The sequence below is a fragment of the Poecilia reticulata genome, chromosome 14 (assembly GCF_904066995.2).
Source record: "Poecilia reticulata chromosome 14, P_reticulata-male-v2, whole genome shotgun sequence".
NCBI classification, from domain to species: Eukaryota; Metazoa; Chordata; class Actinopteri; order Cyprinodontiformes; family Poeciliidae; genus Poecilia; species Poecilia reticulata.
In genome coordinates, this window is record NC_088843.1 from 25070184 (window position 1) to 25086399 (window position 16216).

Consider the following 16216-nt stretch of genomic DNA (forward strand, 5'->3'; position numbering starts at 1 on the left):
ACATTTTTTGGAAATAAGTTATTTTGGTGTCTGGAAAATGAACCATTTCAAAAACTTAAGTAAAATAACTTCACAAATTAGCAGCGAAACCCAACCCGTTACTTAGCAACCCAAGCTGAACTCCAGCGTGTTTAATCAGTGTTTTGTTGTTGACTTACCATCCAGAAACCTCTTTCTGCATTATTCTTGGTTGTGCAGGAGGCTCTACTTCTCCTTTTCAAACTTGTACGGTTGTATAATTGCGCATCTGTTTGCATCCATTTTCACGTGCGAGTGTAAACGTTGAGTTGGAGGGTGTGGCCAGCTGCAGCCTATTTGGATTTAAAGTGACAAGAGGCCCTAAAACAGCTCGATCTGAAAGGAGCTCGGAATCGGCAGAACTGATGAGACTAAAATCTCATCAGCATAGATTGATTTTGTTAAAAAAAAAAAAATGTAACCGACAATGTTTTGTGTAGCCCCTAGAACCTTCCCTCCCTGTTCAAGGGAGCATAATAGGTCACCTTTAAAAGAAATTTGAGTTGTCCCAAAGGAATCAAGTGGATAGCTCGTAAACACTTTATTTCTTACACCATCTTAAAATTCCCCCTTCTTGTTATCATTCTATCTGCTCGCCTGTTAACATCTTGCACCCTCATTATTGATGTGTGCTAATTAAATATAATCATAAGTACTGTCTGTACATCACCCTGCATGAAAACGCTTTTTTGCTGGCGCAGGCAAGTCGCTGCACATTAACGTTTCTAACTGCATATTGAAGCTGGTAGATTTTAGGACCATAACCTGTTATTATCAGAGCATATATGATGCAGGGCGTGAGGATTAATGATAAGGCGATGTTTGTCAGTTACAGGCACGCAACAGCAGCCATTACCTCAGTCTCGCCATCCAGAGAAAGGCTGGGTGGGCGCAGAATATGTTGGAGGAAGCGGAAAGGAGCAATAGGAGACAGACGGGGATAGGTTTCAGATGGAGGGAGGAGATAGGGTGGAGGTGGAGAGGGTGTGGACAGTCAGATAAGAGCAGACTGCTGTCCATTTTGTCCTCCATGATGCATGATGAAGACGCTTTGTTTTTAAAAGAGAATCCAACAGAGAGGCTTACTGTTGTACAACCCATAATGTATCACATCATAAATCCATTTACTACATGATAAATTAAAATGGGCTTGATAATTTCCCATTGGACAATAATCATTAAAGAGATGTTCCCATTGAATATCATTGAAAAATGCTGCAAACGTTCTTGGTTTGCAGTACCTGTCACTTTTCCCTTTTCTCTCTTTCTAAGCTAAATGAATAATATTTTTTTAATCAATATTTGAGCTTGCATACTTTCATTGGTACGTCACTATTACTATTATATTTGTTGAAAATATCGCAATAATTTTTGGAAAACCTGGTCATAGTGACCTAATAATAAGTAATGCTTTTGTTACTTTTGCTAATCAAAATGAAGTCTGAATGTTGAGGCAGTGTATGTGTCAGTAACTCAGTAATTTAAGAAAGTCTGGACTTTGACTGCACCAGTCATTTTTTTCTTTTATTTAACCTTTTTTTTTAACCAGGTGAGTGATTAAGAACAAATTCTTATTTATGCTAACGACCTGGCAGGGAAGGAAGAACATGTTGCAAGATCAAGCAGCACATTTTTCTAGTAAACAACAAACATTAGCAAGATAGTTGAGATCATAAAACAGTATAGACAATACTGAGACAAAGACACAGCATAAAAATGACATTATATATCTTATTTGAAAGATGTCCATGTTTCAGATAGTGTCTTTAAAAGTTCCTATTGATTAAAAGTTGCTCAATTTTAATGTTTTTGAAGCTTCTTCCAATTTTTTTCCAGCATTATGGAAATACGGTTGTCTTTTCTTCCTGGAAAATTCTGTTGCGGATGTGCTGCTTTGTTCAGGATGATTGTTTGACTCTAGAGTACATTGGTGTTTGGAGAGGCTCATACTGCCTTGATGAAGCCCAAACCATCACCCTACCACTACCGTGTCTTTGTCTAATTTGGCTGATGTAACCTTGAACTTTCATGCTGAGTGTGGGATGGAGCTGTTTCCGTTGCACAATCTGTGTATGTGTTGGGATTGATTTTTATATGTTTTCTTAGACGTCAAATAGTTTGGAGATGACTATGGGCCTTTCCTGGCTGAAGTGAGGCAATAATTACATCTCTAAGGTTGTTGTCCTTCGGTCTTGCCGTTGTGATGGTTTGCAGGATGATTTACGCAAACGCCTTGAAGTTATTTGTGTAAATCTAGCAGCTTTGTGCAAAAAATCGTAAATTTGAAGGTGAACGAGCTTTAACTGACTCTACCATCATAATATAAACAAATTACAAATCGTTTCAGTGATGCACCATTTCCTGTTTGGTTACACTGCTTCTGTAAATGTCATGGCTTGTCTTCGTTTAGTCTGAGCTGAAAAATCATGAATGTATTAAGTGACCAGACTCACTTAATACATGAGATCATGTATTAGCATTTGCTAAATGCTGCACATTTGCTAAATGCAGAAAATTGCATGCATTTAAAAGCCTTCAGCATGTTCCATCTACAAAGCTGAGGTTTTTAAAGGATTTGTTTTAGCAGCTATTTGATTGTTTTTTTAAAACATGCAATAAAAGGGGATTCAATTTGCAACAGTTTGCATTTAAACATTTCTGGATAGTTTGTGTGTATTAGTTCGAAAGACATATATATTTTTTCTAATTCCACATTATTCTGTGCTGGTGTTGATTTCTTATGTGTTACCAGTTATTGACCACTATAATTTTGATGAAACCGATATGAAGCAACGTCACACCTGGATCAGCTGCACCAAAGTTCAGGGTTCTTGGCATTTATGACAGTTTTCCCTTAATCATAGACAAGGATCTGTTCGAAGCGAAGGCCATAAATCTGCTCCTCCTCGAGATTGCGATGTCTTCTAGTCATATTAGTGCAAAACAAGCTTGGACTGAGATCTAACCTATCCTGTACTTTTATTCTCTCATTTTTTCTTGAGAAAAATCTATAATTATAATACGAATTTGAATTAATGATGTCTGAAAACCCTCAAAAACAGATTTTTGTCATGACTGTTACTTTTAATATTTTCTCCACTCCACTTTAATATAAAAAAATTCAAAATTTTTAGTAAATCCAGTTATTCCATGCAGTTTAATGATAAAAATCACACCACTTTATGTAATTGGTATCCTAAACAAACCTGTTGTAGGGTTAGGGTTGACCAAATAGCTAGACACTGAGACCATGGTGTTTTATCACAAAATCCTGTAGTTTCAAGCAATGAAATGCCAAGGTCATGCTGACAGTACCAGTTATTCATTCATGAACTCTGTAATTCTACTGTAGCTGCAGATGGAGTTAAAATAGTTGCATCCAAACTTGGAATTTGACTACATGAATTTTTATCAAATTGTTATCTTTTAGCCACCGAGAACAACAACAACAACAAGGATAACACCCAGAAACGACAGAAGGTTTGATGGATCGGAAGCAAATTCCTGATTGGAAAAACTTTGAGCGATTTCTGTTCACATGAGGCTGAAAGTGTTGGGGAATGGGGGAGGGTTCTGGTGGAGCCCCTTGTGTTGTGGTGTGGTTTGGGTTAGTGATGGGTGGGGGCTGGGTGGAGTAGTATTGCGTAAGGGATCATTAAGCAGAGGGTGTGTGTGCGTGTGTGTTGACCACACCTCTGCGGCTGTCTCTAACACAGGGGAGTGGACTTTCCTGTCCGCAGATAAAGTCTCCAGGAAGTGGACCCTCCTGCAGTTCAGAACCTATAACATCCTATGCCTCAAAACCATCAGAACCATCATTATTATCGCTGTTATATGTTTACTCTGAAAGTCTGTGCCCTTGGATAACTGCTTTAAAACGAATAACACCACCATACAGCTGCTACATGCACCAGTGGCTTCCCACATGTTAGAGGCATGCAAACAATAAGCGTCCCACTTTGCTTCTCAGCAGGAGATTTTCAGAGCTCCTCTCTTGGTCCTGATCTCACCGGAGAAATGGCAAAAGCTGTAAAATGACGAATGATTAGCTCTATTCAACCATACAATAAATACCAGGTTAATTATTTTATTTATAAATGCCTTAACGTTATAAAAACAACATTCATTAACTCAAAGACAATGCCATCCAGATACCGTCATGCATCCAGCATAAGCAGATAACACATATATGAAGGAAATGCAGTAACCTTAGTTACTTTCTCAAGTAATTTCAAACTGTTATTTAAAATTGATCAGGAAATAAAGTAAAATATGTCACTGAACTTGGCATAAGATTGACCTATTAGCACATGTAGCTGTATGGGAGAGATCTGAACACAGGTCAGCATTAGGCAGCGGTAGACATCACTAAGAAAAAAGCTAATTGTGCTAACTCTATAAACATTTGTTCCGCTAATGCTAAGGCACTACACCAACATGGTATTTAGCTGAGGCTAATGCTAAATCACTAACTTTAATTGAAGTTATATCTGTTCTTGAAAGACTATTAGATGTTTCTATCTGGTTCCCTGCTGTCCTTGTTTTATTTCGTTCCTCTGTGATCCTTGTTTGAAATAAAGTTATTAGGGGTAAAAGAGGAAATGGAGCTGCTGTGTGAACAGTCTTCAAAATAAGAGCATGACTATAAACTTGTAAGTACTTGAAAAATTCAATAAACCCAACTTCTACAAAGATGCCAAACTTTGTTCAACTGCAAGTTTACATGCAGCCAAGTAAGTTAGCGCTTTAGAATTTTAGAAAAACATATTTAGAGGAAGACGGGTGGATTCATTGACTCATAGACGGAGGGATGGATGGATGATGGATTCACAAATGGATGGATGGAGAGATGATAAATTGATAACAGGTGTTTCCAGTTCATATGCTGATGAACCAAATATTGTGACGTTGGGTCACCAGCAGAGAAAGCGTTGATGATTAAACAACATGTCTGCTTCATGCAGGTTAATCAGTGTTCATCAGTGCGAAGGAACGGGGTCAAGGGTCGTTCAGCTCATCAGCTGTGTCACTGCAGCAGCAAAAGAAAAGTTTGGAGAAAATTCTCTGGACACACCTTTATCTCACCTTCACTTTTCCCTCCTTCTTCTTCTACTTTCTCTCACAAACTTTCTCACATAAGTCCTCCTCTTCTTCTCTTCCCCCCTCTTTTCCTCCCCCGTCTCTCTCTTAGTCGGCCTCGCTACCTCACCCTAATAGGATATGTCGGGGGAGGCTCTGCTTCCGCTCGCCCAGTCACCATGGCAACCACAGCTCTGGCGGGAGTTGCCAAAAGACTGTATAGCCTGACCCCCCCCCCATCCTCCCATCCCACCAACATCCCCACCCCCAAACCCACCCCATCGCTCCTCCTCTTCCTCCTCCACCTTTTCTCTCTCTCTCTTTTTCCAACACACACAGTCACAGTGAATACCTGCCAGCCAAACACAGTGAATGGATCTAATCTGTGGTTCTCATAAGCACAAATACACACAAGCAAACAGCCAAGGTGTGTGTGTGTGTGTGTGTGTGCGGGTGTGTGCGTGTGTGTGTGTGTGTGTGTGTGTGTGTGTGTGTGTGTGTGTAGTGCGTCTGTTTGCATGTGTGAGAGCTTCGGGGTCTATTTGCTGAGCGTTTACCATGTGTGAGTTAGTTAGTGTGTGTTTGTTTCCAAGCTTTCACCCCATTCAGAGGATTTCACATCCAGACTCTGAAAGAGCAGCGACGTTTCAGGGGAGTTGGGGCTTTGCAGTGCAGATACTGGATGGATGCAGCTTTTCTCCTGCTGCTGCTGCAGGATGATGAGGATGATGATGGTGATGATGTCATTGTTGGCAGCTCACTTTTCCTACGCCGCGAAGCTCCCAGGAAGTAGAAGCAGCAGCCCCGATTGAGACAGGAAGCAGTTTACATACTGCACGTGTTGTTGTTTTTTTCTGAAATGTGAGGGTTTGGTGCGGAACAACTGGAGAGGCTGAGAAATGCTCAGCTCGCCTTTGATCCTTGGCAGCAGCGACAAACGCACACCCTGCTGCTTTAATTGCCCCGGCAGACAGCTGTGGGGAACTGAGCTGCTGGTTTCAACTGTCATCTGCTGAGGAAATTCAAGCAATTTGGGGCAAAAATGGTTTATATCTCTCGCAATAAATGTGGGGCTTGTTGCACCAAACCACTCAGGCTACATATTTTTGAGTTTTCTCATTTGCATTGCTTGTAAAATCCACAACATAAGAAAAAAAAGTGAAATTATTACCTACATTGTTGAGAAAATATAGATGACAGTTTTATAATATCATATATTAGAATCATTTTTGCACAGAAAGGCCTATTTTTACTGCTTATTTTAATATTTTTAGCAGATTTTTGTTTTGCTAAGAACCCATATAATTTAAAATCTTGAGATTTCTGGAGAATATGTTTAGTTTTGATCAGAAAATGCAAATATATTTATAGTGTTTAGGAGCACAAATTTAAATGAACCAAAAGTAAAATGTAAATTTTTAAATCTTGAAAAGTATAATTAACTATAGTAACAGAAAGGTAATATTTTTTAATTTATTCAATAATTTAATATAAATATATATTCTTTCAACAAATAAATGAGCAAAAATGCACAATTGGAGGCTTTCGTAAAATGTTTTTTAGTATAAAATATTTTCTAAAAAATAAAGTTAACAGCATTCTGTAAATGTCATTTTTAATTTGTAAAATATATTTTGAGTATTAAAAACAATAAGAATAATAGGAACATGAATAACAGAGATATTAATTTTTCTTCTTTTCTGTTAGAATAATACAAAATATTAAATTGCAGATTAATAAATTGTTCTAGAAATTACAAAATAAATAATTTCACCTTTTAACAGTACAAATTTAGGAAATGTATGTATATTTTGATACAATTTAGGATAAGTTTAAATAATGAAATATACATCATAACATAGTCTGATTATATTATGATGGTATACGTTTTCCTCTATTTGCCAAATTAAACTCATTTTGAAAAATTTTTTGCTTTAGTTAAACTGAGCTACTATTTGAAGGCAATATAGACACATAAAATGTTTCTGGAATGAAAAATGTTATTTAAGCTCAAACACAACAAGCATGGCACACTTTTAGGCTTAATGTTTTAACAAGGTGGTTATTTTATTGTATTATTTTAGATACATCTACAGTGGGATGTTCTGTGATGGACAAAAGCTGCTCTGATGCTGAGTCTTCATCAAGGACGTGTCCATAAAGCCAGGGTTATAGTTTTATTGTTTCTATATTTGCCTATAAACTGTAGGAGAACAATACCTACCAGTGGTGATCCAACAGAAACAGTCTGTTTCCTCTGGTTAAACGGAGGACTCGTCTGTGCCAGCTCTTCCCCTAATGAAGTGCTGAAAGATTTACTGCGCACGATGATTGAATCAAGATATTTTAATCATGAAAGGGATGAATACGAAGCAGAAGACGGGTGAAAGCGCTTGTTGCAGTGTTGTTTTTGGTTTTATCAGAGTGAAAAGATGAGTTCCTGCTTCTCCTGCTGTGCAGAAGCTACATGTTTGCTGTTTGAACTCAGATTGTTGTGGCTCTGGAACTGCTCTGCTGTCTGTTACTGCATGTGGATGTAACGTGTCTCCCAGAACTCGTCTTTCCTGTAAGACGTTACCTCAGAACAAGGAAGAAAGAGAACGGGAATATTTTTTGCAGTTTTAGAAGAGGGTATGCTGTGAGTTATAACTTGAAAAACCCTCTGGTGACACTTTAACTGTCACTGAGGTGTGAAACCTGGAGTGGCATGACGAGTGACGGGTGAGGCCTCACTGTTGACCTCTTCACCGTCATAGTGTGGCAAGCTTGTTCGAGCAATTCAGGAACAATTTTTACGCAATGTTAACTATACTTAGTTATGAAAATGTTAAAAAATAAAAAAAATGACTCGGTGAACAGCAAAAGTTCAGCATTTTGCTGCGTGTTGAGTAGATTGTTCTATTGAAACATTTCCACACAGCCCTACTTGCTCCACTTTCATCAAACTAGTTAGTTTGCCTAGAAAGTCCGGTTCATTTGGGCAGGTGTGAATGCGTAATGGAGTTCTGGTGTAGACCACTCCGACTCCATTTTTGTTTACATTTCCTGAAAAGGGATTTTTGTGTCGGTTTCTTCAGTAGTTCTTGGTGCAGCGCCACTACAGGTGAGGAGGGGAGCAGGCTTTTCAAAGGGCTTGGTTTGTTCGACACAGTGCAGCAACCGCAGCAGCTGAAAATATAGCAAATGTTGCAATCAAAGTCAAACAGAGTCTACCAGACTATGTTAACCGTCTAAAAATCATTCGTTGGCAGCAAGGTTTTCTTACCCACTGCCTTAGAGTTTTCCTGTCAAACCACTCCAGACCGAAGCAAACCTCCAGTTTTGGTGTGTCTTGGTGTGTATTGAGCAACAGGAAAAAGTCTGGCCTGGTGGCTTGCTGGCTGGGATCAGTCTGCAAACAGGTGGATCCAGCAGGGCAGGAAATGAGAGCACGATGCTCTCACCTAAATACTGGTTGTAGCTGGTTGGTGTTGGAGTGGATGGAGCTACAGCTGTGTGAATGTTGTCAGCTGTCGTTTCTTTTCTCTCCTTCTTCATGTCTGTGTTATGCTGTGCACCTTCAAATGGAGGCACTAAGGAGGAATCTGTCTTAAGGATTCTTCCTAAATGCCTCAGTTTGGAGGTTTTCCTGCCCTTTCTCACTGCGACAGTAGGTTGTTGGAATCTCACTAGTGAGGGGGACGGCTTTGTTTACCTGATAGACACGATCTCAGAAAAGTGGGAGACAGCCGGATGGACAGATGGATAAATTGATTGATTGATGGATGGATGGACGCTTGACCCGGCCTGTTTGGGTGGATGGATGTATTTATGAACGTTTCTCTGCTGGACCATCATCTTGATTCCATGTTGTCTAACAAAGAGCACAACAACAACAGCATCTGAAGTTTAGTCGTATAAATAATCAAGCTGCCTTTATTTGGTTTGTGGGAATCATTCTGTGGTCAGTTGGTTCAATAACTATTTCTATTTACCCCAGTGCTTCAAAATGATATAATCATGTATTCATCTGTTACCTTAAAATTACTCTTAAAAATCCCACGTATATACCAGTAAGCTACACAAACCGTTCACCATCTGTTAGTTGACCTCTTCTAACCTGACCAGTTTTTCTCTGTTAAATGCTTACAGTCACATCACTAAAACCAAACACTCGCACACGCACGCACGCACACACACACACACACGCACACACACACACACACACACACGGTTAAAACGTCATTTAAAGCCACTGCCAGCTCTGAATACCTCAGCCTTGTTCACATGCATTAAACACAGTCATACGTCTTACATGTGTCAGCCGTCCTCTGTGGGCCAACTGACAGCTGAGCTTTATTGCCCGCCCGTAAATCACTCATTACCGGTACCAAACGTGCGGCCCCAAGTACAAGATGATTAAAGTCCTGCGGACGCCGAGCGAGTGCGTTCCTCCGCCGCCGCAGTCACAGCTGCCGGCCGCATCAGACAGAGTTGGGGATCGCATGAATTAATTGCAAGATGAGGACCGGGTGACCCATTTTACGGCGGAGCTGTTGAACTGGGGAATGCAGGCGGATGAAGAGGAGCGACACATCACACTCAGTCAAGGGTTTCAGCTCAGAGCATCCCAGTGTGGGAAGTTCATTGTGACTTAAACAAAGACAGTTTGATGTGAGTCTCTGACTTTGGAAAGTTCTTAGCAAAAGTTAAATTTGTTTATTTAATTGCAGTTAAAAGCCCAAAGGCTGTCTGGTGGAATTCCATTTATTTATGACAAGTGATGTAATGGTGATGGCACAGTAATGCAAGAACACATTCTCAAAGATCAATAAACTTTAAATTCTAATGAATATTTAACACTGAAACTGGAAGACATTTTAAATATCCAAAATTAATAAACAAAACAATAAATAAAATGAATTATGAAGTCTCTGTACACAAAATTGTCCAAAGCGCCAGAATGAAGACTTTTGTCATCCAGATTTTGGTAGAAATTTTCATGCGATTAATTGATTTGTTGCTTATTGCGACAGACCTAATGGCTTATAGATGCGCTGAGATAAGAACACACAGCAATTATGGGATTTAGGCAAATATTGAAATGCAAAATAAAAGAAGAGCCTCTGTCAGTATTGCGCTCCAGCTTCTGCCAGCAAAAACACAGGAGGGAGCAGCATCGTGCTTACTGGGGAATATTGTCTCTGGGAATCAAACTATATTGTCATAGATACAGTCTTCAGTCAGATGCTTCTTCAAAATTGTTGCAAGACTGACTGCTACAGGACATTCTTCCTGCCCACAGCAGGAACTCTTTGAAGATACTTGGATGATGTTAGTCATAATATTTTCTTTCCATCTTGGGATAAAAAAAGGATTTTTGAACTGAATAGCAAAATGTGAAAAAGTTTAAGTTGTTTAAATATTTTCTCAAGGCGATGTAATTTATTTGAATTGCACAAATCAGTTTCCGTAATATCTCCACATATGATTCCCGTGAACTAACCTGTGTAAAAGCTACAAATTCTTTTTCTTTTTCTAATTTTTATTTCATCTCAAGTCCAGAAAAGATCTTCTACTCTTTGTTAGAAACGGATCCTTTCGGAGTCTTTGTTTGTGGATTTCTGCTCAGAATCGCCTGAGCAGCCGTGAGGAGAGGGGAAAAACGGGGAAAAAAAAGTACGTGAGCGAGTGTGTAGAAAGGAAAGCCGCCGTGGGGATGAGAGGGTGAGGCACCGAGGGTGTGGTTGGTGTAAAGAGCGAGGGATGCTGAGGAGGGAGAGGCAGAGGTGTGGGAGAGAAAGGTGTCAGAGGTGTGGACCTGAAAGAGAGAGAGTGAAGAGGGGGGGATGAGATGGAGGGATGAAGGATGGAAAGGTGAATGGACTGGGAGGGAAAGGGAAGGGAGTTGGTGGTGGGTGGAACGAGCGGAAAACATGGAGTCAGCTGATGGCTCTCAGTTTCCATGGAAACGGCAGGGCCTTTCCCACCCACTCCGTCTTCCTTCCTTCCTTTCTGTCTTTCTTTCTCTTGTTTCGCTCTCTCTTCCCTGCCTCGCTCACTTCTTTCACACTTGATTTTCTTTTCAGGATTTTGTTTCCGTTCTTCCTTCCCTTTGACCGTCTCACTATAATCGTGTTATGGCTTTCCTTTTTTTGTGGCTTATGATCATCCTTTTCTTATTTTCTTCTTTTTCTTTATTCTGTTCAGGAAACCTTTGCCAAATTTTGAACAATTTTAGATTTTGAATTCACTTCAGATATACCAACTCCTTTCCTTTCCTTTCCTTTCCTTTCCTTTCCTTTCCTTTCCTTTCCTTTCCTTTCCTTTCCTTTCCTTTCCTTTCCTTTCCTTTCCTTTCCTTTCCTTTCCTTTCCTTTCCTTTCCTTTCCTTTCCTTTCCTTTCCTTTCCTTTCCTTTCCTTTCCTTTCCTTTCCTTTCCTTTCCTTTCCTTTCCTTTCCTTTCCTTTCCTTTCCTTTCCTTTCCTTTCCTCTTTTACTTCTATTTTTCTTTTCCTCTTGCCTTGTGAGCTCCTCTTTCTTTCCTCTTCTCTGTTCCTTTTTGTTCTCTCCTACTCAGTTTATCCGCAGAGGAAACAGATAATATATCCGACACAAAGAACGGGTCATTAGCACTTTTAAATCTCCATTCACAAATGTAGTTTTGGAGCTGGAAGAGAGGACACATTCATCCCTTTAAAAGAAGTTAATCTGTAACAAATTCAACCAAACATGCAGAACAAATAGTTTCCTTATTAGACTGTAGTTATTTGTGTAGACATCCAGGTGGATAGCTGATGTTGACGTGTTTGTTAATCCGTTCACCTTTACAAACCCAGCTTCCAGCTGAATGCGTGACCTGATAAAAGGGTGTAGCAGAGCCTCCACCCTCTCCTCCTCGCCCAGAGCCAAACTATGTTCAGTTCAACTGGATGGAGGCCAAATCCTGGACTGGAGGCTCACTGCTGTTCTCTCTTCCACTTCTCCCCTCTCTCTCTCTCTCTCTCTCTCTCTCTCTCTCTCTCTCTCTCTCTCTCTCTCTCTCTCTCTCTCTCTCTCTCTCTCTCTTTCCTTCAGCCTGTACCAGTCTCTCTCCATACCCATGCAGCCTCCTGTCTCTGTCCGTCTCACTTTCTCATCCACCTCCCCCTCTTCCCAGCGTTCCACACAGCAGCCATTGTTCGCTGTACTTTGGGGCTGCATGGCAGCTGAGCCCTGGGTGGTTGGAGAGGAGAATCGACGCTCCATTCCTCTAAGGAGGCTCAGAGAACGAGGGCTTATTGGATCCCCAACGCCGGCATTCCTGCTTCCACTGCTTGGAAAAAAGAGACTGAATATGAAATGATGCATGTTTATGGAGGCTTATCGCTCGTCTGATGGCATAATTTCTGCACCATTGTCCAGTTTAAATAGTCTGCCTTAATAAAATTCCCTTTATTTTGAATCTCATTCTTTTTCACTGGAAAAACACAAAATCTTACCAAGTACTTTTGTCTCGTCTCTAGTGTAAATATCTATACAATGAAATAATACAAAACAACAAATTTTCATCGAAATAATTATTGGATATTTATAAAAAGTACAGGTTTTCCTGGCAGATTTTTCACTTATAACAGGGGGAAATGTCTTGCTATAAGTGAAATAGTCCGTCAGTCTTCTGTTGTCTTCAGACCTTTCAGGGCTTCTGGTTCTGGTCTGTTCTGCATCCCCAGAACCAGAACCAGGCATTGAAAAGCAGCATTCAGCTTCTATGCTTCACAAATCTGGAACAAACTTTTCAGAAAACTGCAAAACTGCCGAAACAGTGAGTTCTATAAATCAAGACTAAAAACCAAATAACAATTGGTAAATAAATACATTCTAGTCTGGACTACAAATTTAGTTGTCTTATTTTGCCAATGAACTATTTGTTTTGTTTATTTATTCAATGTGTTATGTTTTTATCACATAAAGGACCTTGAAACTTGACCTGCTTCTTTCTGTTAAGATTACTTTCTAAGGTAAAATGACTTTTTTACCAAAACAGAACTTGACACTGATTAACAAACTTAAGTTTTGTAAATGCCTACTATATAAATCTTGATTATTTCATGGGAAATTTAAGAACTAGGCTTTAGTTTCTCAGCATTTCTGGTTTTGAAACAAAGAAAAACATAAACCTTTTACAGTAAGGGAAAGGCCACATTTTCTTGGGAAGAAAAGCTACAAAAGATTGTTTGAAAACTTATCTGGTCATTATTGTATTGATTTGTCATGATTCACATTAGTAATGTAATCTATTATTTAATGCTGTATGTCATGTGATATGTGTAATGTGTAAACAACGTCTTGTTTTAGTCTAACGTAGCTCTTCCCCTCCTTCTTCCCCCCGACAGGCGGATGTAGGCGATGACTACTCCCAACCCACAGACCTGAAGATGAAGTCAGAGTTCAAGGCGGAGCCGTCTTCGCCTCACTCGAGTCCCGCTGAGGACCAAACCGAACCTGTCGACCTGTCGCTCAACAAGCCCCGCTCTGCTTCCACAACGAGCTCCACGGTCAACCCGGCACCCAGCAGCGCCATGTCCCAGCCCGGCCTTACAGCCACGCCCATTCCCTCCACGGTACAATCCATAGGCTCCATGGTAACCACAAACTCCTTCCTCCTCCGTTTATTCATAATAAGACACACAGCAAGGTTTCTGACTCTGTCATGTTCTCCTGCCAGGTCCTCTCTCCGGGTTCTATCCTAGCAACACAAGGAGCCGGAGGACAGCAGATTCTCCATGTCATCCATACAATCCCGTCGGTCAGCATGCCGAGCAAGGTGGGCCAGCTGCAGACCATCCCTGTGGTGGTGCAGTCACTTCCTGTAGTTTACACCACCATGCCCACAGACGGCGTCGCAACGGCAGCCATCACAGTGCCACTGATAGGCAGCGACGGACGCTCAGAAGGATCAGGTGAGCGGGTTGCTGTTGGAGACTCCTCCTGAACCTCAAAGTTTTAATTAACCTTGGTCTTAAGGTTGGGTTAAACCACACAATCCATGAAGATGAATACATTACAATACACATCCGCAGATGTGCTTGGTATTCTCATATGCATTCCAACCACACCAGAGTTCAATTCAACCGAACTGAGAACTAGGCCTGTCGGTGGACCAGAGTTCACGTTTTTAGTCCGCATCAGAGTTTGATGACTCATTCACACCTCCCCAAACGAACCAGACTTTCTAGGCAAACAAACGAGAGTTCAGTTAGACCAGACTAAACACGACTGGTGTGAATTCACTCCTTGATAGTAGAAAGGCTTCGGATGCCAAAAGACTGGACTACTGATGCAAAGATGGAGTAATGCTTACTTGCTATGGGCTGAAAATGTTGTGCCGTTACCTTTCCAATGCTTTGAAGTTGTTTTAATGAGATACCAGAGGAAGTTGCATGAATGACTAAATACCTCTTCGGTATTTAGTCATTCATGACTAAATATATGAAGCATATGGAGACAGTTCTTCACCCTCCCTTACCTGTCCTGAAAGTTGGTGTTAAGATCTTTGTTGGTAACAGATGACTGATAGTTTTTGGAAAACATCTTGGACATTACGTTGTTGCTTTTTTTTTTTTTGCAAATCTGTCGTTGATTGAAATTCAAGATATAACCACTGTAATGATGTCATGTGTGCACACTGCTGATGTGCCGTTGATCACATCAACCTGGAGTGAGGATGAGGTTGAATGTGGTTGAATGAAGTGTCGGCCATCCTTGAGTAAACTCTGGGCGTAGACCTGCCTTCACCTTTTTGACTAACTTTGTAAAGTCCCTGTTTGCTTCACCTTGGTTTTTAATTCAAACCAGCATGGCCTCGACTCAGGAACGTAAACGACGGAGGCAGTAACTCTGGAAAATATCCGCAAGACCCTTCGGCGTTCTGACCGGCCTGAAGATGCTCTCGGACTGTTTGTCCTCAGCAGCCTGTGACGTTCAGTACATGCCAGGAGCTGCAGCGTTCTGATTTATCATCTTTATTTCCTTCTTTTTATTTTTTTTACATCCATGTCTCAAACTAGCCATCTTACTTTCCCCCAGTTCCCAGCAGTGACTTTTAAAAATGTCAGGTCAGGATTTCTCAAGTGGTTAAAACTGTTTTTCACTTGTGAGAAAAGTAGAGCTTCTGTTTGAAGCTTTACCGTTTCTTTGGGAAGGTCATATTGTTAATACAGAACCATTCATGCAAAAATAGGGTGTACCTAATGATTATTTTAGTAATCAATTATTATAATTCTGACGATTAATCAAATCATCTTCAAAAAAATAATTCTTCCTTTTCTAAGCGAAATCACTGGAAACATTTCAGAGTGAAGAACTTTATTGTTGTGAGAATATTTCTCTTCTTTTCCTGACTCGATTTCCCAACTGTGCTCCTCACCTGGAGGTGGAACAGGAGTTTGCTTCACAGCAAGGTCAGAATATCCTCCTTGGAAAGATAATCAGGATTGTCTTTAAAGACAGCCACAACTATGTGAACTTGTTGACTTAAATGGGTTGTCATTTTCCTATTAGACTAACAACTAACAGTTGTTTGTGATCTGTAAAAACTTCTACTCAAACTATACTACTTTATATTTTTTGCCTATGGAGATTGTCATGTTTTCATCTGAACAATGGATGCCATATCAATCATATGGGCACGTATTGGAAGACTCGACTCTATGGACCTATATAAACCTGATATGTGTTGAAATTAATTAACGTTGTTATCGGCTTGAACTACTGTTTACTATATTAGCTAGAGCTGACACCATCAGTAAGAAGCCAACACCAGCAGCAGGAGCTAACACCATTAGTGGAAGCTAAAGCAAAACTAAAACAAAGTGTAATATGAGTCGGTGCTTAAAGTGACAATGAAGCATCTTTAAGCCTTTGTAACACACCATTTTAATATATTCGACAAAATCTTTTCATCCCGATGATAACTATAAACAGTTAGAGTTAGAAATTGGAGTTCTTTAAATCATACACTTTCTTTTCCAGCTGACATTTCCAAACATCAGCTGCACAAACACCAGCTTTTTCAACCAACTCTCTCCTCTTCAACCATTTGATTCTCCTCATCTTCATTTCCTCTTGTCATTTCTGCTTTGCCTTCTATTTTGATGCG

General features: G+C 40.2%; 1 protein-coding gene across 2 annotated transcripts in view; it reads left to right on the forward strand.

Annotated features, from left to right (window-relative positions):
* Nucleotides 1-16216, forward strand: part of klf8 (Kruppel like factor 8) — a 75164-nt gene that overhangs the window by 42489 nt on the left and 16459 nt on the right. For both annotated transcript variants that reach the window (XM_008428486.3, XM_008428488.3), the window contains 2 exons: nucleotides 13452-13700; nucleotides 13784-14018. In XM_008428486.3, the coding sequence (XP_008426708.2) occupies nucleotides 13452-13700; nucleotides 13784-14018 (484 nt within the window). The remainder of the gene's footprint in view (nucleotides 1-13451; nucleotides 13701-13783; nucleotides 14019-16216) is intronic.